Genomic DNA, 24745 nt, shown 5'->3' with positions numbered 1-24745 from the left:
CTAATTTTGCAGTCCTTTAAGACAGTTCCTTATGATGTGTGAGCCACAATCATAAAATTATTTATTGCTATTTTATAACTGTACTTCTGCTACTCTCATGGATTATAATGCAAATATCAGTGTTTTCTAATGGTCTCAGCAAAACCCTTTGGAAGGCCCCTTTGACTCCTCCAAAATGGTCTCAACCCAAATGTTGGAAACCACTATGTTACACAGTGCTTTGCGTTAATGAAACACATAACAATTCGTTCATGACAAACACAAAGGTTCACAAAATGATTTCTGATTATCAGACCTCTGGTTTTGAAGTGAATGTGACTGTTTTGTTATGTGATTCCACTCCAAACTCAATACAGGCTCCTAACATGAAGCCCAATCAGTGAGAGATCAGGATCAGGGAGCATTGTGTTGCGCTGGACCAAACAAAGCAATCCTCATCAAGGATAGTCTCATTCAGTTTGGGCTAAGTTTCCTTAACTAAGGAGCACTAGTTTTGGAGTGGTGTTTTACTATCATATCAGTAAGAACAGTATCATTAACTATCTTTAAGTCAGCCAAGAAGCAGAGGAAAGCCTGTTACAGGAGACAACACCCACGAACCAATTTTAGTTTCTCTTTGTTAGTCTAAGCTACCACTGTTATGAGGGCAGTAGTCACCGCTGAATAACTAAGGATGGTTTAGGCTCAGTGTGATATGACATTTTAATGACACACTGTGTCATTAAAAAGAAACACTTAAATCTGACAAACAAATCTTCGGCAGATGTACATACGTAGGGGATCCGCTTGGCCACCATGCCATCATACAAGCTGGCGATCTCAGCATCATTCGCATATCCATAGCGACACAGCTGGAATCCCAGGGACCAGTAGGGTACCATCACAGGCCGACCAATCAACTAGAAAACAGACAGAAAGTATTGGAATGTTAGAGGAGAAGCTGGATGGAAGCTGGATATGAAGTCAGAATATTTAAATCAAATTAGACACCAAATTCAAATGCAGAGAGTAACTTTCAGGGTGTGTGGAGCTCTGGGTACACACTACACAAAGGCTATAGCTTCTCAGAGCACACTTTTCAGGAATTCTGGAAACTTTCTTTCATTCATATTCCTAGACATATAATTTAGAATCTAAAATACATAACAAAGAGGGAAATAGCTAACTCAGAATACAGTCTCTAGCTCTTGCCGATTGTGAACTTGGGCAGTTGTGTGACATTTCTGTGCTTGTTACTTTACCTGCAAATCAGAGCTAATATTGAGAGCTTTAAAATGTGAATTTGACTGAGAAACTTAGTATGTGTGACACTTTCTTCATACATTAAGTAATAGATGCAATAGATTATTTCATACATGTTTGTTGATGTTATCACCAACAATGTTATAATTCCCCATGACCATGACTCCCACCACAACCACCAATATTATCATTGCCTCTGTCACCACACTGTAACCACTGTGTCAATGTCATGATGTAATATCTGTCATCATGATAACTCCCATTGTCATCATAATCATGAGCATCATTACCAATAGCACTACTACCATAACATCATCTAATCAACCACCACCATCACTGTCAGGACCTTACTCCCTCAGCTCTCAATATCAACTCCAATACTGTCACTTTCATCATCAATTCATGCCCTATCTTCCACTCTACCACTATCACCATAATGGTCACCATCCTCAAAATCACTTTAACCAATAGTGCTACCACTACATTCAATACCCTCCCTCCCCACAACATCAAGATCACTACCACTGTAGCTCTCCGACACACTAGACCCACCAATAGTTACCAAAAATACTGTGCTACATTGCCACAAGTGGAGAAAACATAATTTTAGTAGTTATAGGAATATATCCATTCTCTAATATTCCATATTATAACTTGTCCTGAGAGGGATCATAAAATTCAGGAACCAAATGACAGTTACATTATATATTATAGGCAATCCTACATAGTAGGACTGGAACACATTATTAGTGTATGTATGCACACAGATACAAACAGAAACACAAACACACATATTTCATAAATGCATTCCTTCCTACCTCTGTGTACTGCTGAGTGACAAGCTCTGGAGTTGGGCCCAAGAACACAAAGAAGTCCAGAATGCCCCCTGTGGTTCTGTATGTTAGGGCAGGCAGGGGCTGGAATGTCACATCTGAAAACACAAGAAAATGTCGTCATGCTGAAATCCTTCATAATAACCCTAGAACCCTAACCTTCTCTCTCTTCAACTGTAGGACACTGAAAGCAGATATTTTTGGAGAATGTGCAGACAGGATTGAAGAAGTTAAATGAAAGCTCTCACTAGCTGAATTACAAATAAAAGTTGCATAAATTATGTATAATGAAAATACATACAAAGGATCAATGAAAGGAAAAACCAATCCAAAAGACTATAAATTTTTCACTAAATAAAGCAATTCAAAAATTGTGAGCATACAATAACGAACACAGGTTCATCCTACCCATGGCATTGCTGTTCAGCAGGAAGACTCCATAGGCTTTGCCGTCCTCCTCAAGCCCCATGTAGTAAGGGTGGACACCATAGGAATTCATCTTGTACTGAATGACACAGGGAAAAAGAGATTAGGAGATTGTGTTCATTGAAACACAATAGAAACTTTATTGTTAAGTTGAGTCAAGATTCTTCCTTTAGAAACTGAAGGGGAAAGCAGAACTTAAAGGTGTGTCCATCCGCCCAGCAGTAGAACGTAAGAGTCACATGGAGTCTGTACAAGAGAAGAACAAGACATACGGCCTGGACAGAAAGGACAGAACCCAGACCCAAACACCCTGTCCTTACCCCCGGGGGCTGATCCCTGGAAAACATGCCCCACGTGTGCCAGTTCAAGTCTATCTTGAAAGTTGGGTGCTCAGTTTCCCCAAAGCCATAGATGTACGTGGAGGGCAGGCGGGTGGAGATGCGGATGAACAGGTCATTGAAGGTGAAGCCAAGGAGCCCAGAGTCCCAGCTGCAGAAGGAGAAGAGACATTTGCAACAGAAAATCAGCTTCTAGTGGTTTACAACAGCTGCCTTTGTGAGAACAGCAGACCCTCCGTTGCACAAACCATCTCTACTGGAGTCTCAAACAAAACAAGTAAGTTAGTGGCTAAATAAACAGTCACCACGACTAAGGCCCAAGTCACCATCAATTCTCCTGCTCTCTGCCTTTGCTTCCCTTTACTGCTGTCCACAGTCACAGATCCAGAGACTTTTTTCACCTCACCCCTTCAAATTCACTGTGCCTTCAGCTCCTGACCCCTGATGTCCACTTCCTCCATGTATCCAGGGCTGTGGTATGAGCACCTCACACCAGCTCACACCCCTGCCCACATGCACACTCATCTGTCCTGAAACAATCTGAGGACCCTGAAGGTTTCTTCCTGTTCTAAATCCCATCTTCCATGTCTGCTTTGTCTCCCACATTCATCCTAGCCGTTACCTCAGGGGAATCTCTATTGTAACTGATGAATTCCCTTCAGCTCATGACTTAATTCCTTCTATCGCAGATGTTCCTTATCCCAGAACTCTCTGTGGAACTTCTCCTAATCTAGATTCCATTTCAAACATCACCTCTTCCTCAGAGACACAAACTCAGATTATGGTATCTATGCCAACAGATAATCTGATTTCCCTGAGTTTTCCAGCATACCAATTGTCACTATATCAAATTTCTCTTTAGCGTATAATTTAACTTTGTTTAATGGAAGAAATAGCACATCTGTCTATGACCACAGCACCATGTGGGAAGCTAATTCAAAGAAGGAATTGAGTAAGTACTTGCTCAAAAATTCCTATGAACCTGCCACTGCCTTAGGAGCACTTTCAGAATATTAAATATTTCCTCTGTGGACAGAAAGTACTTCCTCATGTGGTGGTTAGAGCAGCTATCCCTCATAGTCACAGGTATATCAGTACTTGGTCCTCACTTGGGCACTATTTGGGGACTATTGGGACCTGTGGCTTTGATACAGGAAGTATGTCACTGGGGACAGGCTATGGAGTTCACAAGCTCACACAATTCCCAGTTTTCTTTCTGTTTCCTGTTTGCAGTTCAACATGTGATCTTCCACCTGTTCTTCCTTTCCTGCCTGCTGCCTGCTGCCTGCATCCACTTTACCATCATGGACTTGAACTCTCTGATGCCATAAAGTTAAATAAACTCTTTAATAAGTTGTCTTGGTAATGGCTTTTTATCATAGTCATAGGAGGCAACTAGTACATCATGGATGTGAACGTGGGTAGGCTGATACTTTGAGCCAGGATGTCTTCAAGGACAATGGGACTGGGGAGGAATGTTTAGGAAAACAAGGACCCTGAGTCAGACCAAGACCCACTCACATTACAGTGCCTGTACTCTTCCTTCGAATTTCAATCCCAAATGGGTTCTCCTTGATGGAAACATTATAGAGACGGCCTTCACTGGTGCTTTCTGGAACAGCAGGGATGTTCAGAGGCACTGGGACTTCGTACCGTTTGTTGTTAGGATCAAAGATCTAGATCAGAGGAAATCATTTTATGTAAAGACAAAAATATGGCAAATACACTATGATGTTTTCCTATCAAGCTGACAAAAGTCATGATTAACAACATTGCACAATTAACAGTATAATTGCAAATCTAACAATATTATTCAAAATAACTAATGAAGATGTTAAATTTTCCACCTCATAAAATATTAGAGAATTAAAACATCAGATATCATACATATACTGAATTGATCAATCCATATTATGTAAATATCTCAAAACATGACACCAATAGTATAAATATTCATGGTCAGCTGTCATTTCAATCGAGCACTGTAGACAAGAATTGTATTCTAGAGATGAATACCAAAGCATATTCAGCATGTTTGACAGAGTCTAGAGCCTATTTGGTCTTATTTTACCTTACAATGCAGGACTTAACCAACAAAGCAGAGAACAAGGTGCTGGTAAATAGGTTGATCTGGGTTAGGTCTCAGTATTATGTGTTCTAGAACATTCATTCATTCATTACAACGCTGCTTTTAACATAAAAAATTTCCTTCTGAAATTGGTATGGTATTTACAAGCATATGTTCTGTGTGTGGATGTGTGAGGATTGGGAGACCTGACAACTTTGAAATTGGGGAAAAACCTCCAAGTTTCTCTGATTAAAAATATCCCTGTTGGGCGGGAGACCCTGACTGCTATTGGGGATGGAGAGGGAGTAGGGGAGGGTGTGGGGGGAGTGGGAGGGTGTTGGGAGGAGGGGCGGAAATGGAGACTTTTGTATTTTAATAAACTTTGAGAAAAAAAAATATCCCTGTTGAAAACAAAATAAAGCTAAATAAATTAAAGATCCACATTCTACTGCTGATCAAAGAGTAATCCCAGTAGGAACAGGAACTGAGAATCCAAGGTTAATGTCACAAAAGCTCAGGAATTCATGGAAACTAGGAAAGAAGAATTCAGCACTCCGGAGGGATGCGAGCTGACATGAACTCAGTAGAAGGCTTTGCCATTACAGGGAAGGAACAGCGAGATGGTTTCATAGAAGAAATACAGGCTGAATCTTAATAGTTAAGCAGCAAAGAAACCCAGCACAATTTGAGAGCAAGTGATTCTGGTAAGGAAACAACACAGACGAAGACCTGGAGTGTAAAGTGGCCCAGAAACACATGTGTATGGGGGAGAGAACCACCACACAGCTTCATGGTTAGTGAGTGTGAGCAGAGGCTGCACACCTGACCAAATCAACCTTGGTGAGGACACAGCAAACATCACAGCAGAAGCTGGAGAACTCAAGTCCAGACTGAGCTCAGACTCTAAGAGTGGTCTAGGCGAAGCCAGTCTGCCCTGATCGCTGCCTTGTGTTCTTCCAGCAGTGTGGAGCACTCACTGGAGAGCAGCCTCTCTGTGGGATCCCAATACCACCATGGTGAAGGACAAACCCTTGTTTTGGGGCAGCTCCCAGTTTAATCAGGAAACAACAAAGAGGCTAGCTAGCTCACCCCCAGTCCCTTTGCTTAAATAAACCGTGGAAGGAAAAGAAATCACTTCCATGAGAATTTCAAAGATGTCTCCGATTATTTTGTCCAAAGTCATACCCCTCCTCTATATCGTCAATCCCAAATCTGGTCCATTCCTATTGTCCATTATCATCACCAACCATACACACACATTTGCAAGCTACGGACATGGTAGTCATTCTTCAGGCCAATTCCTATTGTAGTTTATATGAATGACCAAGAAAGTCTCAAGGTCTCAAACACACCCTCTGCTGCCCATCTCCCATCTGACCCCTACACCAAACTCATCCATCTGTAACTGCTCAACCTTCCTAGGACCCTCCTTTGATCTCCATGTTTTGTCTTCCCAAACAGTTTCTTTATACACACCGACCTTCACAAACTCAAAATAAGGAGAGGTTCCACTACCCTGCGAGTCATATAGTTACTCTCTTTATTAGAATGTTGCTCCACACTATTTTACTAAATAAATAAATAAATAAAACTCTTTTTCTGTTTTTTTTTTCTTTTTCTTTCTTTCTTTTTTTTTTTTAAATGTTGTAACCCACGATTGCAAAGGTCGATGGACCTGGAAAGGCCCTGCCCACACCTGACTGCACACACTGTGCTTACCTTAAACTGCAGCATGTCATTCTTGTGGTAGATCACTTGTAGTTTTAGTGGATTCACAGGTGTAGAGGGGAAGGCGTTGCTAAATGGAGAAGCCTTCAGGGAGATGTCGGCTGTGGCCTCATTTGAGTCATAGTGAACATTGCTGACTGAGTACAGCTCTTCTGCAAAGTAGCAATAAGGGACCCCAGAAGAGCTGGATTCCTGGAAAGAAAGTCAATATCCTACATCAGCAGGGATTTGGAGTTACAAAATAGATTATAAAATCAATTTATACGAAGAAAGCTATCATATCATTCACTTGTGCCTATAAGGCAGTAAACATGGATTTAAGTTTCAGGACTCCAAGGCCACACAAAAGACCTCATCTTCTGCCTTACACTCCTCAATCTAAATAAGGCTCATCGGGAGCTTTTTATTTCCATGGGTTTTACTAAATCTGGGGGGGAGGGTAAACTCTTGTGCTGAAGACATTATAGTTTGTATTCCACTGTCCACGAACGTCCTCAGCACACTCACCTCCCAGATGCAGCCACGGGCAATGCAGTTGGCCTCAGAAGCACCCTGTTCATCTGGATAGCAGTCTATCTTCTCCTGGTCCCTCCTGAGGTCCCACTCCACGGTATATTCTTCCCCCAGCACGAGACGGATATCTGTGATGGTGGCAACCTGAAGGAAAGCAAATTCCTCCTCAGGACAAAGGTCTTGTCCGACCTGAACTTTTTAATTTTCTTTTTAACAGAAATTAAGTGCAATAGTCATTCTTAATCTATCTCTAGGCCTTGCTTTTCACAATTAAAGAGTAAACTACAGTTGACAAGTGTACAACTGTATGTATGGGGGAGAGATAGTGGAAATACCAGTATTCTATCAAAATCGTCTATATTACACTGTAGAACGAGATAGGAAAAAAACCTGCTATGATCACACTTTTTTTTATTCCTTCCCTGGACCACATAACCCCTACTAACTTTGTCAAAAGGGCTTTCTCCTCCGCTTCACAAATTATGCTATTTTTCTCTTTTATCACCTCCTCATATCATTACCCCTTTGCTGAGGAATGCTTAGAAAATAGGGCAATATAAGTTATGTGCCTTAGGCTGTCGCGGATTTTGTTTTTCTGGAATCTTATACAAGTTTTTCCAATTACCTTGGTCTAAGATTTATCAGCTAAGTGTGAGAATGGGGAATAGGACATATCCTTATATAAACTTTCATTTACAACACCCCAGTCTCATCATATCCCGAGGCCAGAAACCCACATTCGAAGTTACATATGCTGCATCTGTTTTCAACTGCTGCGTTCCATTCTAATTTTTCCTGTTCTTCTTTTATTGGAAGTTTCTTACTCAGCACCTGCACGACTAATGCATCCACGTATCTGGAGCATTCTGTCACTTTCTAGATGTCACCGTCCTTTCCTCAGTGTCCTTCCAGTGGACACTGCCCTGGCTTTCCTGTCCCGCCAACCCCACCCTCCGCTACAGACTCCAAGAAGGCCTTGACTCAAGGATCACTGTCAGGACCTTAGAGACTTCAATATGACAGTCTTAGTTGGGTGCCTGAGAACCTCTCAAATATGACAAGTTTTCACTGGCTCAAAATTCTCTGCTTCTCAGTGTGAATGAGACCTGAGCCAGGTGTGGCATTAAAGACTGATTACGGAAGGCTTCTGAACCCTTTGACTGACCTGTCAAGAAAAATTCAACTTGGAGGGCATCACCGAGACAAACACTTTCCAGGAAAACAAGGCCCTCTCTGAACACATTACCAGCTATCTTCTTTGTATAAAATGTACACTTATTTCTTGGCCTTTCAGGTTCAAATAATACATTCTACCTATTGTTATCTGGAAGTTTAATGACTTTGGCATATTTATGGCCAGAAAAGTAAAGTAAATTTGAGTTCACTTGCTGGGCCAGAGTTTCTTTCTGGCTAAAAGGTCCTGGCCCTTCAGTTTTATCTCTGCTTTCCTCTTTAACAACTTTCTTTTCTTTATTTACTTTGTTTTTCTTTCTCACCTCTCCTAGAATAAGGGTATGGGGACTGTATCCAAGCAGCCTCTACCAGACGCTAGACAAAACAGACCCTAGATCTGATGAAGTTCAACCTCTGAATTGATGTAGGAGAGTCTTACGTATTTCTGTTGCTTTCATTGGTTAATTAATAAAGAAACTGCTTGGCCTGATAGGTCAGACCATAGGTGGGTGGACTAGACAGAATGCTGGGAAGAAGGCAATGAGGCAGACACCATGGAACCAGCCGCCAGGTCAGACATGCTGAATCTTTCCCGGTAGGCCACTACCTCGTGGTGCTACACAGATTATTAGAAATGGGTTAATCAAAATGTGAGAGTTAGCCAATAAGAGACTACAGATAATGGGCCAGGCAGTGTTTAAATGTATACAGTTTATATGTTGTTATTTCGGGTGTAAAGCTAGCGGTGCGCGAGCTGGGTGGCAATGCAGCCCACCACTCCTTTTACAGAGTGGCGCCCAACGTGGGGCCCAGGCCTGCTCCTTCCTTCTATACTGAATCAATTCCAACAAGTTTTCAACTTTGAAGTTTTAATTGCAGAAAAATAAAGAAAAACTCCAATGTGTTTGCCACCTCAGACTTCTTGTCACGTAAAGCTGATGAATCCAGCCTTATTTTACATGTATGGGTGTTTTGCTTGCATACATTATGTGTGTGGTGTAGCCATAGAGGCCAGAAGTAACATTGGATCCCCTGGAACTGGAGTTAAGGGTGTTGGTGAACCAACGTGTGTACTGGGAATCAAATGTAGGACCTCTGGAAGAACAGCCAGTGATATTAAATGCTGAGTCATGTCTCCATCTCTGTGAATCCAAAAAACTGGTCTCAATTACTTCATCTCTTCAGATAAAACCAAAGCAAATATTTTACCAACATTGGTTTATATACCTTCTTAATACTTGTGTATATTTTCATGCATGTGAATTGCATCTCTCATCACCCTGGTTCAAACAATAGAGTTCTCTTTTGATGAAATCTTAACTACCTTATTTTCCATCAAGAATAAGGCTTGTTTTCACATATCCATCATTCAGATGTCTTAAACTTGGCCATAGACACAATCAACCACTTAATTCTTTATTTGTAACCTTGTAATATATGTATCCTCTCTGTATGCTGTCATGGCAAAACATCAACTGTCAATAGATCAATTAGCAAGCTCAGTTGACTAAGGAAAGATCCTGCACAATGTTGAGGAAATAGACGTCATACGGAAAGATTGGCTATCCTTGTATCTGCCAGAATACCACTTTCTAGTCACCACCTAAGTTAGTTAATCACACCATCAACTTTTTCATAAAATATTTCTTACAAATGTATATATTAGAGTATATTGTGTCTTAATGGAGTTCAACAAATGGATAGAAACATAAAATAATAAATAAATAAATGTAATTTAAATGTTTTAATACAAGACTCCTATCTCTACCTTCACCTTCAAGAACAAGCCATTAACTTTCAGATCCTGTCCCTCAGACCTTGTTCCCACATCCAGTTAGAGAAAACCAAACACTGAGAGTGAAGAAAACAAATATGAAAAACCTGGATCCATGGTGCCTCAAACTATCTCTACATTTTTACCTTCCTTCTCCATACTCTGACATGACCATTAGACCTCAGATGGCTCTGATCCTTCAATAACCCATGTAATCATAACAAGAAATGACTCAAGACACCATGGAGGTTCGTGAAAGTTACCCTCACATGATGAATTCTTACCTTCAGATCTGAATTGTAGGAGATTTTTGGAGACATTTGAAGGAGAACATCATTCTGTTTCACCCTGATATTGTTAATTTCCTCCGTCCCAAAGATTTTAATTTCCTGGAATGCTAAGTTATTGGGATCCTTGTAGTTTGAAATTGAAATTTTCACATCCAAATGGTTCTGAAACACATAAAGTATAATGATGAACAAATAATGAACACTTGGATTCTTTAGGTCCTAAAATACCCCATTCTAGACTGTACCTTTTACCTGCTCCAATGATCTATCAATTTTCTTTGTTGGTGCATGCTAATGGGTGTACAAATTTATTTTTATAATGCCCATAGAGAGAGTGAGGAAACAGACAATGTTTTATAGAATAGGATTTTACAACACTAGCTTATTTTCTTTATCACGATCTACTCTTTAATAACTAGCTGATATAATTATGAATTGAGTCATAAATAGTGGTATTCATCCACATAAAGGCTGATGCTGAAATAAATACAGTAATATGCACACAGCAAAACATACAGTCATCATCATATGAAATTTCACACAATAATCGTAAAAATATGCACTCACTTGGGTGACAGAAAATTCACTGAAGAGGTAAATGTTGTTGGCCAAATTATCTGAAAGAAGAAAGAGATGTCAGCCTGGTCTCTGCCCACAGGAAATGAGATTCACCTCTTCTCCTAAAAACTGACTGCTCTTTCTACTCATGACTGAAGTACACTGCACTAGACCTATCAATCACAACTTCTACAGACACTTCGGCTGCTTCCAGATCCTCACTAGTACAGGTAAGGCCACAGTGAATAGGAGAGGCCAGATCTCTGTGACACACTGTTTCATTTCTTTTGATGGTACAGACCCAGATAGGGGACTTGTGTGCTATATGGTAGCTCTACTTTCAACCTGTGAAGAAGCATCTACACTGTTCTCCATAATGACTATGTAAATTTTTTATGATTTGTTGTCTATGTTTTTGGTGTCATATTTAGAATCACAAAACCATGTCCAATATTCAAGAAGTTTCCCTCTCTATTTCCTCCTAAGATATTGCTGTTAAGTCTGTTGTCTGTTTTCTCACAATAGCTAAGATGAAGAAACAACAAACATATCTATTAACAGATGAATGAATAAAAGAATTAGGGTACATGTTTACAATGGAGATTTCTTTCCTGTTAAAGAAGAAGTAAGCCCTGCATGGTGAGAGCAGACATGAATCTGGTTTATATATCATTAGGAGAAGTAGGTGAGACAACTAAAGAGAAGCAATGTATGGTCTCTGTTTATACTAGGGATAAATAGCCGCACTCACATGAACAGAAGAAGGAATAAGATAATGGTCAGGTAGGAGGGTAAATGTGGAAAACCTGTTCAAGAACTATGAACCGTGATGTGAACAACTTCTCGAGAGCCAATGCTGCCATTAGAAGTGATAGAAACATCAGTTAAAGCTATGGTAACCATTTCACAATGCCTATATGTGTGCATAGTCTGCACGGCCACACACTTGTCCTCTCCTCAATGCTCTGATCATGAGAGCATCCTTCTTGGTCCTCCCAACACAGTCATCTTATGGGAATCTATTTCCCAAATTAGAGTCATGAGAATTCTTAGTACAGTAGAGACAGGAAGGAAGGGAGAGAGGGAGGGAGGGAGGGAGAGAGGGAGGAAGGGAGGGAGGGAGAGAGGGAGGGAGGGAGGGAGGAACGAAGGTGGAGAGAGAGAAATAAAGAAGAGAGTTCCTAAAGCGCATAATGCACATGATCAGGACTGTGTGTGCTCACTGCCTCCCGACCATGGCTATGACTGCCACATCATCAACAGTTTCCCCACAAGGACTCGTGGGGAAGATATTGACAATGAAAATGAATTATAGGAACATTCTTCAAAATGTGTCCTTCAGGTGTCTTTTAACAATGAAGTTAGAGACTGTTAGACATGAGTAACAAAGGAGAATATTTAGAAAGAGAGAGACAGACAGAGAAAAAGAGAGAGATGTTCTCCTCCTCATTCTTTGGTTCATCTAGCATGGTCTCTGATGAGTACAACCAGAAGTCCATGGTTTCTCTGGGAGGATGCTCTAGGATGCCAGATGAGATCTCCTGCACAGCTGAATGGCCAGCAGGGGTGAAGGGGCAGAGTCAGACAGGCAGTCCTATCGTGGCCACGCCCTCTCGCAGCACTCACCCTTTGACTGCCCATCATCCCAGAACAGCTCTCCTCTTGCTTCCTTGTTTTCATCCAGGGCAATGAGAAGGCCAAGAGGGTTCTTCCGGCTGTGGGGTACAAGATTTACACACGGCACAAATCCTTAGTACTCAAAGGATTTTAGAAGATATTGCCATCAATTGTCACATGGACAAGGATGGATGGGTAAAGGACTAGTCATGGGTGACTTCTTCCCTTCAGAGACAGGGGCAAGAATGCTAGAAGACACTTTCTCCAGTATCACTGTCACAGGACAGATATATCCCCAAACAGGAAGTCAGGGTTTAACCATCAGTGACAGTGCATGCTGGGGCTGTGATACACAGAATGTAGACTATGAAACAGGGTGGAGCCTTAGACAGTGGTGCTCTGGTCAAGGTCACTACAGAGACCATACAATGAGGACTATGTCAGCTGCTGCCAGGAGATATGTTTTCTCTACTATGGAAACGTTTACTAAGAAACACATAAAATAAGGATTATCTATTGAATGGTAACTCTATATTTGGTGGCTTTGTTTGGGGTCATTGGTTTATTTGTTTGTTTTTGAGGCAAGCAGCTCAGACTAGCTTAGAACTGGCTCCCTGGTCCAGGCTGGTTACTAACCCATAATCCCTCCTGCCTCTGCTGCTCAAGTGCTAGTTCTATTATATACCATTATGCCTGCTTAACTAATTTTATCTCTATTATTTTCTTTTGGAAAACCAAAACTAAACAATACATCTAAAGCCATTTCATGCTTGTTTCGTATGTGCCCCTCACCTGCCTCAGGTTTTCTACTGTATTTGTTGCAGGTCATCCTTCCACTACTTAATCAGACTGCTTTCAACAAAATCAGCTATTTCCTCAGTCAGGGATTGATTTATCATTGCTAAAATGCCAATAAGTATAAATATAAATCCACACAATCCTAAATCTTAGTACTATAAGACATATCCAACACAGTTGACAGGCAACCAAAGTAGAGAGTGAAAAGGGGTGCAAATAAGAGATCAGAGAGTGCAGAGACACTAACAGAAGTGTGATAAAATTCAGAGGATGTGCACACTAAAGCGAGCGCAGAGACACTAACAGAAGTGTGATAAAATTCAGAGGACGTGCACACTAAAGTGTGGAATTTATACTACTATGTAAAAGATTGGTAGGCTTGCAAGGGAGAAATCAACACTCATAAGAGACAGAAACAACATAGGAATACACACAGTGAACTAAATCACAAAGATGCCCAGAAAGTCAGACATGGCAGACACCGTGTTAAGCATAATCAGCTGGACATATAATGTCATGGCTTCATTTCATATTTCTATTATCAATAAAACCCATAAATAAGCAAACAAAAAAATGACAGATCAAAGAGGCACGATCAGAGCCTGAGATGGGTACTACGAGAGAAATACTGAAGGATGGCATAAAGGGGGGGGGCAACTAATTGATGAACATAATCAACGCATTACATACAGATGTAAAGAGATGCGTCAGTGATTAATTTGTACAATTAATGTAGACTAATAATCATATGTAATAATTATTTAGTAGGAAATTGAGGGTGAAATGAACTATGGGATGGGTCAGTAAATACTTGATAGTTTGCCTCACAGACTGACCCAGCATGAAGAGCAATGGGAGAAGATGCCTGAATGCAGTTGCAGAGTTGGTTATATTTGCAGACTGTCATGTTTGGAACATAACTGATCCATATGGCTATCAAGACACTGCATAATGTAAAAATGTATGGATAGAGGGGTTTGCTGCATGAGTACGGTGTCACACTGCAGCTTCCATGGTGAGTGTTTACCCTCTCTCCTCCTTTTTTGTGGTTTTTTTAATTTTTTTTATTTTCTCCTTTTTTTCTATTAAATTTTGTTTTTCTCTTAGGTGGGGAAGGAGATGGGTGGAATTGGAGGAATGATGTGAAAGACTCAAAGAATAAAAAAAATTTAAAAAGAGACACTGCATGAAGTACAGGTATTAAACTTGAAAACACACTGGGGAAGTGCAGGGACTCTCTAATAAAGGAATTCGGACATCAAGGAAGAAGAAAGACAAAATTTTCATTGTTGTGAGAGAAATTGCTATAGGAGACAATAGACTGACGGTGAAAATACAAATAGTACACAATAGACTGACGGTGAAAAGACAATGAAAAAACAAACTGTCATTGGATTAAACATTTTTTCAAAAAGTGTGAAATTAAATAATTAAAGCAGTGAGGGGTGTTCAAAGAGAAAAATAGGTTTCCACCATCCTAATAAATCCTTGTCTGTGGTAAATAAATATGCTAATAGTTTCAGTAAAACTTTGGCACCAATATGAACTCTTTACTAGAAGTGAAGGCTACCATTTTGGAATAAAAAGTTACAAAGGAGAAACTGATGTACTGGACACTTGAGTTTATGCTCCTGAATCCCATTTTGAATCACTAAAAAGAAATGGCTTTGTGGGGTAGGGGTAAACGTGGGAAACTAGAATATGAGAAGGACCCATTGGGGAAACTAACCTGGAAATGAGAAGGAATGGGACAAGAGTAGTGAACATGGGGTAGACAGTCAGACCAGGGCAAGAGAGGGATGACTGGACCAGACTGGAGCTTCCTCAAGATGTGAGACTATCAGAACTAAAATTGCAACAGCCCCGGGAAAAGCAGGAGGCTGACCACAGGACACTCAGCATCCTGAAAACTGGAAGGGTTTACAGAGGCTCAGGGAAGAAGATCTTTCCACGTCCATCAGGTGTAGCTCTCAGTCTACAGATTCCAGAGAAACGACAAAACAGAAAATCCAAAGGCAGAGTGTGATGTGATCACACACACATACACACACACAAAGGGAGAAGAAGCTAGAACACACACACACACACACACACATATTCACACAAAGGCAAAAGGAGCCAACACACACACACACACAAACACACAAACACACACACACACACACACACACACACACACACAAAGGCAAAAAAGCCAGCATCCTCTCTCACCACATTCCACCTGCTGCTTCAGCACACTGTGGTCACAGATACAAACAAAGTGTTCAGTTGTGAAAAGGAGCAAAACACATTGATGTAGAGCAGAACAATAAATGCCTGGGAAACTGCATTTGACCTTGAGAGTCACACTTGATGCAAAGTGACTTTCTCCATAAAAGGATGAGATCATGGTATGCAAAGCAGAGCCCAAGTCCCATCACTCACCTTAACTGTGTGTTCTGGGCATGTTGTTGCCATGGCAAGATGGAACCTCCACGGATGTGAAGATTGATGTGCTCAAGAGGGGCAGGCAAGGTCTTCCACTGTCCTGTTGAATTAATAATTGTACCCTGTGGCAGGAGAAGAGATGATGAGAGAAGGAACACACACCTGTCTGAACACCCAGCAGATCCTGAACAATCTGCCCGGTCACCATCATTCAACCTAGGTCATTATCACACTTTGATAATGTGATAATATAAGCTTTCTCTGTTAAAGCTTAACAGATTTAAAGGTTTAAGAGCTTATTAGAATCCCTGAGCTTATGGGGAGTGGAGATATGGGGAAGAGTTACAGTACATACTAAATGATGTCTTCCTGTGAATTCCAACCATCCTTACTGCACACGCTGTTTCTAATTTGGGAGGTGGGGTGACATTGAGCAATGGCGCCACTCTTTCTTAGTTCCTGAAACATTTGTGCCTAGGGCAGTACTAGTACATTCCCCAAGAAATCACAGATTCCCATTTCTTCACACGTGCACTCATCAACCTACTAAGTAACCAACACTCTAGACTGTAGCTTCCTAGAAAACGTTTATTCAATTAAATAGTACTGTTTCCATATCCTTATCAGAATATAGCCAACTATATCTTCTCTGAACACTTTTACCGAGTCCCTTTTGTGTGAGGTGCAGTCTAACCCGATGCACAGTCTCAATCCTTCCTACACTGCCTCAGCCTCAGCAGGGCTTCTATCTCCCTGACTTTGCTCCATTGATATTTTGTGACAGATAAATCCTTCTTGTGATGTGGTTGCCCTATGCCTTTGATTTAAAGTATCAGAGTTGATGTCTGTTGGCTACAAGCTACTAGCAGCTCCATTACTCATCCCACAATGACCATGAGACATTGCAGTTGTCCTCTGGCAGGTATTTGAATGCTGTTGCTTTAAGAGGTAAGAAGTATTCATATGGGCTCTGTCTGGCTGTCACCCAATAAAACATGAAGTAGGAAGTTTAAATATGTGACACAAGTGTTTAGCCATCCCTGCCCCCACAAAAAAAAGAATAAAAAACAATGTAGGTTGTAAATAATACTAAGGCAGCATTTTATCAGTAATTTCAACCATTTAAAGTTTGTTTTACTTAAACACCATTTAAAATATTTTTATTTTTCTCTGAACTGCTTGCTTAATTAATTTTCCCTCTGCAGGATAACTTTTACCTCACCTTTATCTGAAACTACCTTCTATTTAAAAGCCATAAGTAGTGTAACCAATGCAGGAAACTCTGGTTAGCCTTCATATTTCACTTTTAAAGTGTGACACATATAGTTGTTTACGTCTATGTCAGTACTTAAGATAAACAAGCCCTGGTACTGATTACCTGCTCAGCTTCATGAGGCTGTGTGCTCAGTGTTTCTACATCTAGTGCTCAATGTTTAGAGCATTTTACTGGGTAAGGTCAGCTACTAGGACAGGCTAACCAGTTGCCTAGGGTGCAAATTTTAAGGTGTTCTATGCTCTCAAGACCATGTAAAGCCAGGGCCAGCCTTACAGCACAGGACGTCCTCAAATTGTGTGTCCTGTGCTTCTCCCTACTTAACCCTAGTCCAGACCCTATATCAGAAATCCCCAACACACCCAGAAGATCTCACTGGGAAGGGATAAGGCAGTCAGATGAAATTCAGACAACATGAGGACCACTTCTGCTGACTATGGTCTACTAAGGAGGCAGTAGAGCATCCCCACCCTAAAGGCAGAATGAGCCAATAACAAAGCATGTGGAGGAGGGTCCAGCTGCCCCCAAGATGAAGAGGAGGAATCCACTCACTCTTCTTCACACAGCTGTCACCCAGTCTCACTCCAGTCCCCTGGGGTTGTCACCCAAGGGACTGACACATGAGCTGACAATTGCCTGCCACTTCCTTCTCCTTCTGTTAGAGGGCAGCAGACCTCTAAAACCCTGTCCTTTCAGCTGGACTCTTAGCTTGCACTGGCCCAGAAATAAATCACAAAGAGCTTCTCTTGTTGTCTTCTCATTGGTAAATGCATGTGAACACCTCAGGCATCCAAGTGATGCACTGTATGTCTGTGTGTGTTTTATATGTTTATATAAGTCTCATAACTGTTAATCTTAGGTGTTAATATGGAGGAATTCCCCTTAAGTTTACAAGATATACAGATTGACTTCTAAATTTTATTTATCTATCTCTCTATATACACAGATATATATATATATATATAGGTAGATATCTATATATAACTTTAAAAATGTGATATATATATTTATTTATTTATTTATTTTTGTGCCTGTACTTAAAATAAACAAACCCTAGGTACTGATTACAGGCTCGGGTTCATGAGGCTGTGTGTTCAATGTTCCTACATCCAATTCTCAACAAAAAGCATTTTACTGAATAAAGTCAGCACTAGAACAGATGAGCCAGTTGCCTATTTTAAGGTGGTCTATATTGATATAGATAATCTATATAATTATCTCCCTCTCTATCTCTATCTATCAGTTTGCCCGTCTATCTGTCTATTTAGAGGGAGGGCTGTGTTCGTTTGCATATGTGCATGGGTGTGCGCATGTGCGTGTGTGTGTATGTGTGTGTGTGTGTGTGTGTGTTTGTGTGTGGTGTAGATCAGAGCACAACTCATCTTTCTTCCCTTCTCCAGCTAGCGGTATCTAGGAATCTAACTCCAGATACCAGACCTATGTGCTAGTACATCTACATGTGGGGCAATGTCTCCAGACCCAAAGGGGGCTTCTAATAAAATGTAGAGAAGAAAAGGCGTCCATTATTAAGAACTTATATGAACTAAAGTGAAGCCAACAGCATGATTTCAAGAGTTCACTGGTGTCTCACCACTGTAATGATGTTAAGACAAAGTCACAGACTCACACATAAACTCCCAGCAAGCCTGGTACCAGTGAGATACTCTGTATGTCATTGTAGAATACTGGCCTGAGGGGTGACTGGTCAGAAGCTAGGAAAAGGGTCACAAAGTGTGAAGCGACTGTTCAACCACCTAAGGTGCTTTCCAGAAGAGGCATGAGTTTGATATCTATCATCTCCAGACACTCTTATGCGTTCTTTTTTGTTTAAACAGAAAAAGTGGAAATGATATAGGAGAGTCTTCTATCTATCTGTTGTTTTCATTGGTTAATTAATACAGAAAACTGCCTGGCCTGATTAGTCAGAACATAGGTAGGCGGGGAAGACAGAACAGAATGCTGGGAGGAAGAAGGCAGTGAGGCAGTCGCCATGACTCTCCTCTCCGAGACAGATGCTGGTTAGGATCTATCCTGGTAAGCCATCACATCGTGGTGCTACACAGATTACTATATATGGGTTAAAGCAAGATGTGAGAATTAGTCAATAAGAGGCCACGGATAATGGGCCAGGCAGTGTTTAAATGAATACAGTTTCTGTGTAACTATTTTGGGTAAAGCTTGCCGGGTGAAAAATGGGAAGTGGGCCACCATTCCTTATTACTACAACTTTCTGATTGTACGAATATGAAGAAAAACTCACCGTGGAATAGTCATACCAGTGGGCTTTGGGGAAATATGCAGTGACATCTCTGGCATTCTGAAATAAAATACAAAGGAAGTGTGAACATAGACTCTACCATCTAGAACACAGTGACCAGTATACACTGGTGAGGAGTTAAAATAATAATAAGCTAACAGAATTGACAAAATTACTTCTTCTGTCCTATGATATCAATGATGAAGATCCTCCTTTTCCAGCCACAGAAATGAACCTACCAAAACTAAGTGCTTTCACAAAGCCCCTCAGGTTACTAGACTCTGGAGAAAACCAGACAACATTCTTTTATAGATGTGTTCATTCCCTCCCTAGAGAAATGAACAGGCAGTGGTGACTATAGAGCAGAAGACAATTGTGCCTCTCAAAAAGATGCAAGGAGTGTTAATTATTTCTTCACTTTTATCAAAAGGCATATTATACACAGACCAAATAAATTAATGTTTTTTTTTTCTAGTTTCAAGACCGTGTAGAAAAGGAAGGGGGAAACTAGTTCATTTCTTATAGACCAGGCTGGCCTCAAACTCACAGAGATCCGTCTGCCTCTGCCTTCCAAGTGCAGGGATTAAAGGCGTGTGCCACCACAGCCCAGCTAAACTAATTCATTTCAAAAGATGACACAAAGGGACAGGGGACTGTGAAATTACATTATAGCCTCAAAAACAAAAACAAATAAAGATGAAAGAGATTTTAAAAGGATGACATAGATTGCTACAAACAGTTCTCTGGTTTGTAACTAATAATCAAAGGAATATAAAATCTTTACACGTCCTGCACTTGACCCTGAATACCTTATTTGGAGAAATAATTACATCCTTAAACACATGACAAGGTTATTCCTTGAAACATTAGGCAGACATTAAAGTTTCAAAGGCAGAACACCTAAGACATGGAACTTTGGCTCAGAGGGACCAGAGGAGACAAAGGTAGAATAGGAAATGATGTCTCACAATCCCTTCACACCAGACTCTGCATGACCCCGGGCACCCAGCCCTATATGGAATCCTTACTCCCTCTTGTCTCCATACTCACAGCCTCCAGCACAGGGCTGACCAGGAAGGCTGGACCCAGCAGGAACTGTCTGTCTATATTCCACGTCTCCCGGTCTGACAGAAACCTGGAAAAGGAAACGAAGGTGCCCACCTGACCCCAACGGGGCCTTGGACAAGGCCTCAAGGAAATCCAGCTATACCCCCATACCTTCCTTATATTTCCCTAGATGATTAGGATCACATAGACCCCATGCCTACATGCTGCATTCTTAAAACTTGAGAAATCTATTATCTGACACAAAGCTTCTTCCATGTCCTCACTATGACACACTGTAATGCAATAATACGCTGCCCTTTAAAGTTTCATGAAAATGTGCTTCTCAGGTTCCAATTAACAAAATCCCTACTGAATTTGGGAAAGACTGTGTAGGGTCACATAAGAAAGAAACAGTGTTGTACTGGAACCTTTCATTTCATACGTTCAATGAATACCTTAAACCCAACACAGGCGTGATAAAGGTACACCCTTGGGAGAGTTCAGACAAAAGGGGGCTCATCACTTCACTGTGGAAACCCGCCAGTGTTTGGATGCACTTCCACCCTATATGATAAGGAAATTGCCCATTGTCCAACAGGATTCCCGTCTGACACTCACTCATGGAGAAGAGGCCGCACAACTGTGCTGCCCTCTGTGTGGGCCTTGTACATCAAGGTGTAGAGATACGGCAACAGGGTGTATCTGGTCTCTAGCACACTTCTGGAAATGTCCTCAAAGGTTGAATTCCAGGACACAGGGTCTTGTCTCTAAAGCAACAGAAGAAAAGTGTCCAATGTCCAACAGAGACAACTAAGGAATTCAAAAAGGTCACTAAAGGCCTAGACAATGAATAGGATGAACAGGATCCTAAAATATTCTCACTGGACTGGTAAATATCAGCAAAATTCTAACAGAAAAAGTCATAAGACATTCTTCATCAGATATAATAGAAAATACTAGCTAAGAGAAAAGTCATGAAAGCAATATTAAAACTATGGTATAGGAAGAGAACTGATGGATTTGCAGTTTCTCTGGAAACACAGACAGCAGGATTGCTCTCAACAGCCGAGGGAGCACTTCCAGTGACATAATAGAGTGAGGAAGCTGACGCCCCACCTTGGTCCCAATGGTGTTGTGGTTCCTGGAGAAGGGGTAAAAGGCGCCCAGCTGCATCCAGCGAACGCACATCTCATACTCAGCATCTTGAAAGAACCCACAGATGTCTGCTCCGGTCTGAAACAACAAGGAGCAAAGTGAGCTCTTGGTGCTTTCTGGGGGATGCTGCCACCTTCCTAGGGAGGGGGAGCATGCAAGAGCACTTACATAGGAGATGCCAAAGAGACTGAACTCCATCATGCCTGCAAGGAGAGATGCAGCAGGGTCAGGACAGGCATCATTCTCTGCCTCCTCCTCCCCCTACACCAAGGATCCTACTCACTCCCCAGCCCACCCACAGTCAGCAGAGAACCCTGTGCACAACCCACACACCAATGATAGATTTCTTCAGCTGGTCCCAGGCAGCTGTGTTGTCTCCCAGCCAGTGTCCTGCCCATCGCCCAGAAGTGGGGAATGTGGAGCGGGTGATGACGATCCCTCTCTGTCCTGTCACCTCCTGCACAGCTCTGGTTGGGGATACAAGAAGGAAAATTAAAGGTAGGACAGGGAAAGGAAGGCAACGGAGCTCCTCCTCCACACCCTTTTGTGGTTGCAAATGTGGGCTGCATCATTGGAGAGAATCTGGAAGTCTGATTGTTAGGATTCTGCTGGGTGACATCAGCAGGGTGACAGGGGACATCATTTTCATGCCATCTCATCATTTAAAAATTCATCACTTGATGAACCCACGGGTTGTCACCAAAAGGGAACCTGCAATAAATGTTCTTAGTTGTTTACCCAATACTTTGTTTTCTGTATTAGAGAAGGAAAAATAGAAATTCCTTTCTAAAGTTTCTCAGAAGATAGTTACTATTATACAGTGGGCACAGGACATGGTGTCATTCAATACAAGAAACAAACAACAATAGAATGCAGACATCTAATTGATTACTTAATTTTTAAATAACAAAGGGAAGTTTCAGTCCTTCTCTTCCTGTTTGTCTCCTCTAACTATGGCTCTAGCTTCATTGTGCAATGACCTGTTCTCCCCAGATGACTGGGCCTCACCAGCGCTGTTTCCCACTGATGTGAAGGTACCTTGTTTAGATCTTGTTTCCATACAAGCATATAATGACACATGCTCATAGAGTGTTTGCTTAATAAATACAAATCTCTACAAAGTTATAGTTAAATTACTTTTCAGCCCTTAGTATGGAAAGTGGAAGATAAACCATCACTGACTTTCCCTACGGTGCCATCAGCTGGAGAAAGCAGAGGATCACTCACTCGTAGGTGGGTCTGGTCTGGGACCACCCGTACAGGCTGTGCACATCATAGTGCCGCACCCGGGACTCATCTGGAAGGATCTGCTCGCTCTCCATGCACAGGGTCTTGCTGCTCAGGCCCCTGTCCCTGGCTTCCAAATCTGAGGAAATAATGAAACTTCAGTGAAGATTGACCTTGACTCTTAATTCTTGACTCAGAAAAGGCATTGTATATGGAGCAAAGCTGTAACTAGGCATGACTTCAAAGTCCGCCAGCTCCATGCACAGGGAAAGCTACTTCATTGTACATATTGGTAGAAAAGAATTCTCAAAGTAATCACACCACAGAGACATTATCACATGTGAGTGATTTCTGGACAAATTCAAGAAATTTTCTAACATCTCCAATTGGATAATATGATGTGCTTTTGACTTAGACCCTATTAATCCTAAATAATAATGGGGAAGCACCCTTCATGATCAGGGTAACCCTAGCATTCTGAGCTCATCTTTCTTCCAGCCACTGCACATCAAGTGAAGAGATCCTGTGGTCCTTACGTGGCATGTATGGAGGATGGTTCAGAGTAGCATCCCTGCAGCCAGAAGGCACCGCCCCATTCACAAAGTTGGAAGGTTCATTCATATCCTACAAATAGCAGGATTATGGGTTATTTTTAAAGACACTTAAATTCTGTCTATGCAGGAACAAAGAAGTGGTCACACATTCAATATTTAGCATCTCTATAGATGCTGCGCAGAGGGGAATCACGAGACACTGGAAAAGAACAAAGAGCCTCAACATGATTGACTAGATGATTTTATATTTTCCATTAAAACAAGCAATGCTTTAAGGAATTCCCACTAACTGCTGGGAGGTCTCACAGCAGGAACTTCAAACAGGTTGCCACGTACTGTGTTGAGGACAATTCTAAGTTTGATGGGACGATCGGCACTTTGCTATGTCTGAAATTTTTTACTGGAAATTATTATCAAATAATCGCCAAATGTCATGGATCCACATGCTAAAAACAACACATACACACATAAACACTATACTCATGTATACACAGAAGTCCATACACACTTACAATCCACAGGCCATCAAACTTCAAGCTCTTTTCTGGCTCCCCTGGGTTGCTGTAGAGTTCTTGAATCTCCTGCTTCCACCACGCGGCAGTTGAAGCACGGAAAAAGTCTGGGAAGGCCACATAAGCTCGGTATAGCTGTCAAATTAAAATGGAACCAATTTGTTGTAAGTGAATATATCATATAGGACGCAAGCACATTCTTAAATTTCCACAGTTGTGCCGAGTCCTAGTCTGAATAGAGCCTATGCAATAAAACCTACTTGACTTACTAGAAAAAGATTTAAGAATAAAGATTTAAAAAAGCCTAAATAATAATATTTTCCCAGCATTTAACAACCTTCACACTGTATGGAATAGACTGGTCAGGCAGATCCTGGACTTTTCATGATTAAAACTTAAATTGAAAACTCTATACCTTACATGATAAAATCTCCTTCCCCCTCCCTTCTCCTCCCCTCCCCTTCTAACCTCTCCCATGATCCCCATGCTCCCAATTTACTCAGGAAATCTTGACTTTTTCTACTTTCAAAGTAGATTAGATTCACGTATGTCTCTAATAGAGTCGTCTTTGTTGTCTAGGTTCTCTGGGATTGTACCTGAAAAATTTTAAAATCTGACAAGGTTTCTAGATCTCACCTGCACCTAGAAAACCACATATAGACCAGCTTCAATATCATCTTAACTATCACAAATTTCTGCTGCACTAGGTCTATCTTATGCTTCCCAATAGCACATACTGATACAATTCCAGTTCACCAATTACTGCCATTGTTGAAGAAGAGTTAAAAGTTCAGCAAATACTAAAGTTCAAGGACAGCTACCTCCCAACAGTATACATACAGCTCACAGGTGTATGAGAAAACTCATAGAAAAATAAACAGGCTGACTCAGTGCTTTGGATAAACATCTTAGAAAGAGGAACGTCTAACGATTCT

The 24745-nt window shown here is 41.2% G+C and overlaps 1 protein-coding gene across 12 annotated transcripts in view; it reads right to left on the bottom strand.

Annotated features, from left to right (window-relative positions):
- Mgam (maltase-glucoamylase) overlaps positions 1 to 24745 on the bottom strand; it is a 161078-nt gene that overhangs the window by 40094 nt on the left and 96239 nt on the right. For 7 of the 12 annotated variants that reach the window (XM_087901696.1, XM_087901706.1, XM_087901704.1 and 4 more), the window contains 20 exons: positions 23811 to 23945; positions 23281 to 23368; positions 22745 to 22883; positions 21851 to 21984; positions 21686 to 21720; positions 21479 to 21595; positions 20981 to 21129; positions 20366 to 20450; positions 19319 to 19375; positions 15783 to 15907; positions 12570 to 12658; positions 10953 to 11002; positions 10380 to 10547; positions 7143 to 7292; positions 6627 to 6827; positions 4361 to 4515; positions 2822 to 2990; positions 2484 to 2580; positions 2061 to 2173; positions 774 to 899 (listed from right to left, as the gene is read on the bottom strand). The exons of 2 other annotated variants lie outside the window; for them this stretch is intronic. In XM_087901696.1, coding sequence (XP_087757822.1) covers positions 774 to 899; positions 2061 to 2173; positions 2484 to 2580; positions 2822 to 2990; positions 4361 to 4515; positions 6627 to 6827; positions 7143 to 7292; positions 10380 to 10547; positions 10953 to 11002; positions 12570 to 12658; positions 15783 to 15907; positions 19319 to 19375; positions 20366 to 20450; positions 20981 to 21129; positions 21479 to 21595; positions 21686 to 21720; positions 21851 to 21984; positions 22745 to 22883; positions 23281 to 23368; positions 23811 to 23945 — 2382 coding nt within the window. The remainder of the gene's footprint in view (positions 1 to 773; positions 900 to 2060; positions 2174 to 2483; positions 2581 to 2821; positions 2991 to 4360; positions 4516 to 6626; positions 6828 to 7142; positions 7293 to 10379; positions 10548 to 10952; positions 11003 to 12569; positions 12659 to 15782; positions 15908 to 19318; positions 19376 to 20365; positions 20451 to 20980; positions 21130 to 21478; positions 21596 to 21685; positions 21721 to 21850; positions 21985 to 22744; positions 22884 to 23280; positions 23369 to 23810; positions 23946 to 24745) is intronic. 3 more of the 12 variants (XM_087901700.1, XM_087901703.1, XM_087901701.1) reach the window with 3 other exon arrangements.

The sequence above is a fragment of the Myodes glareolus genome, chromosome 25, assembly GCF_982192425.1.
Source record: "Myodes glareolus chromosome 25, mMyoGla1.1, whole genome shotgun sequence".
NCBI lineage: Eukaryota > Metazoa > Chordata > Mammalia > Rodentia > Cricetidae > Myodes > Myodes glareolus.
Note: the sequence above shows the minus strand (reverse complement) of the source record. Positions and strands in the feature narration are given on the sequence as shown.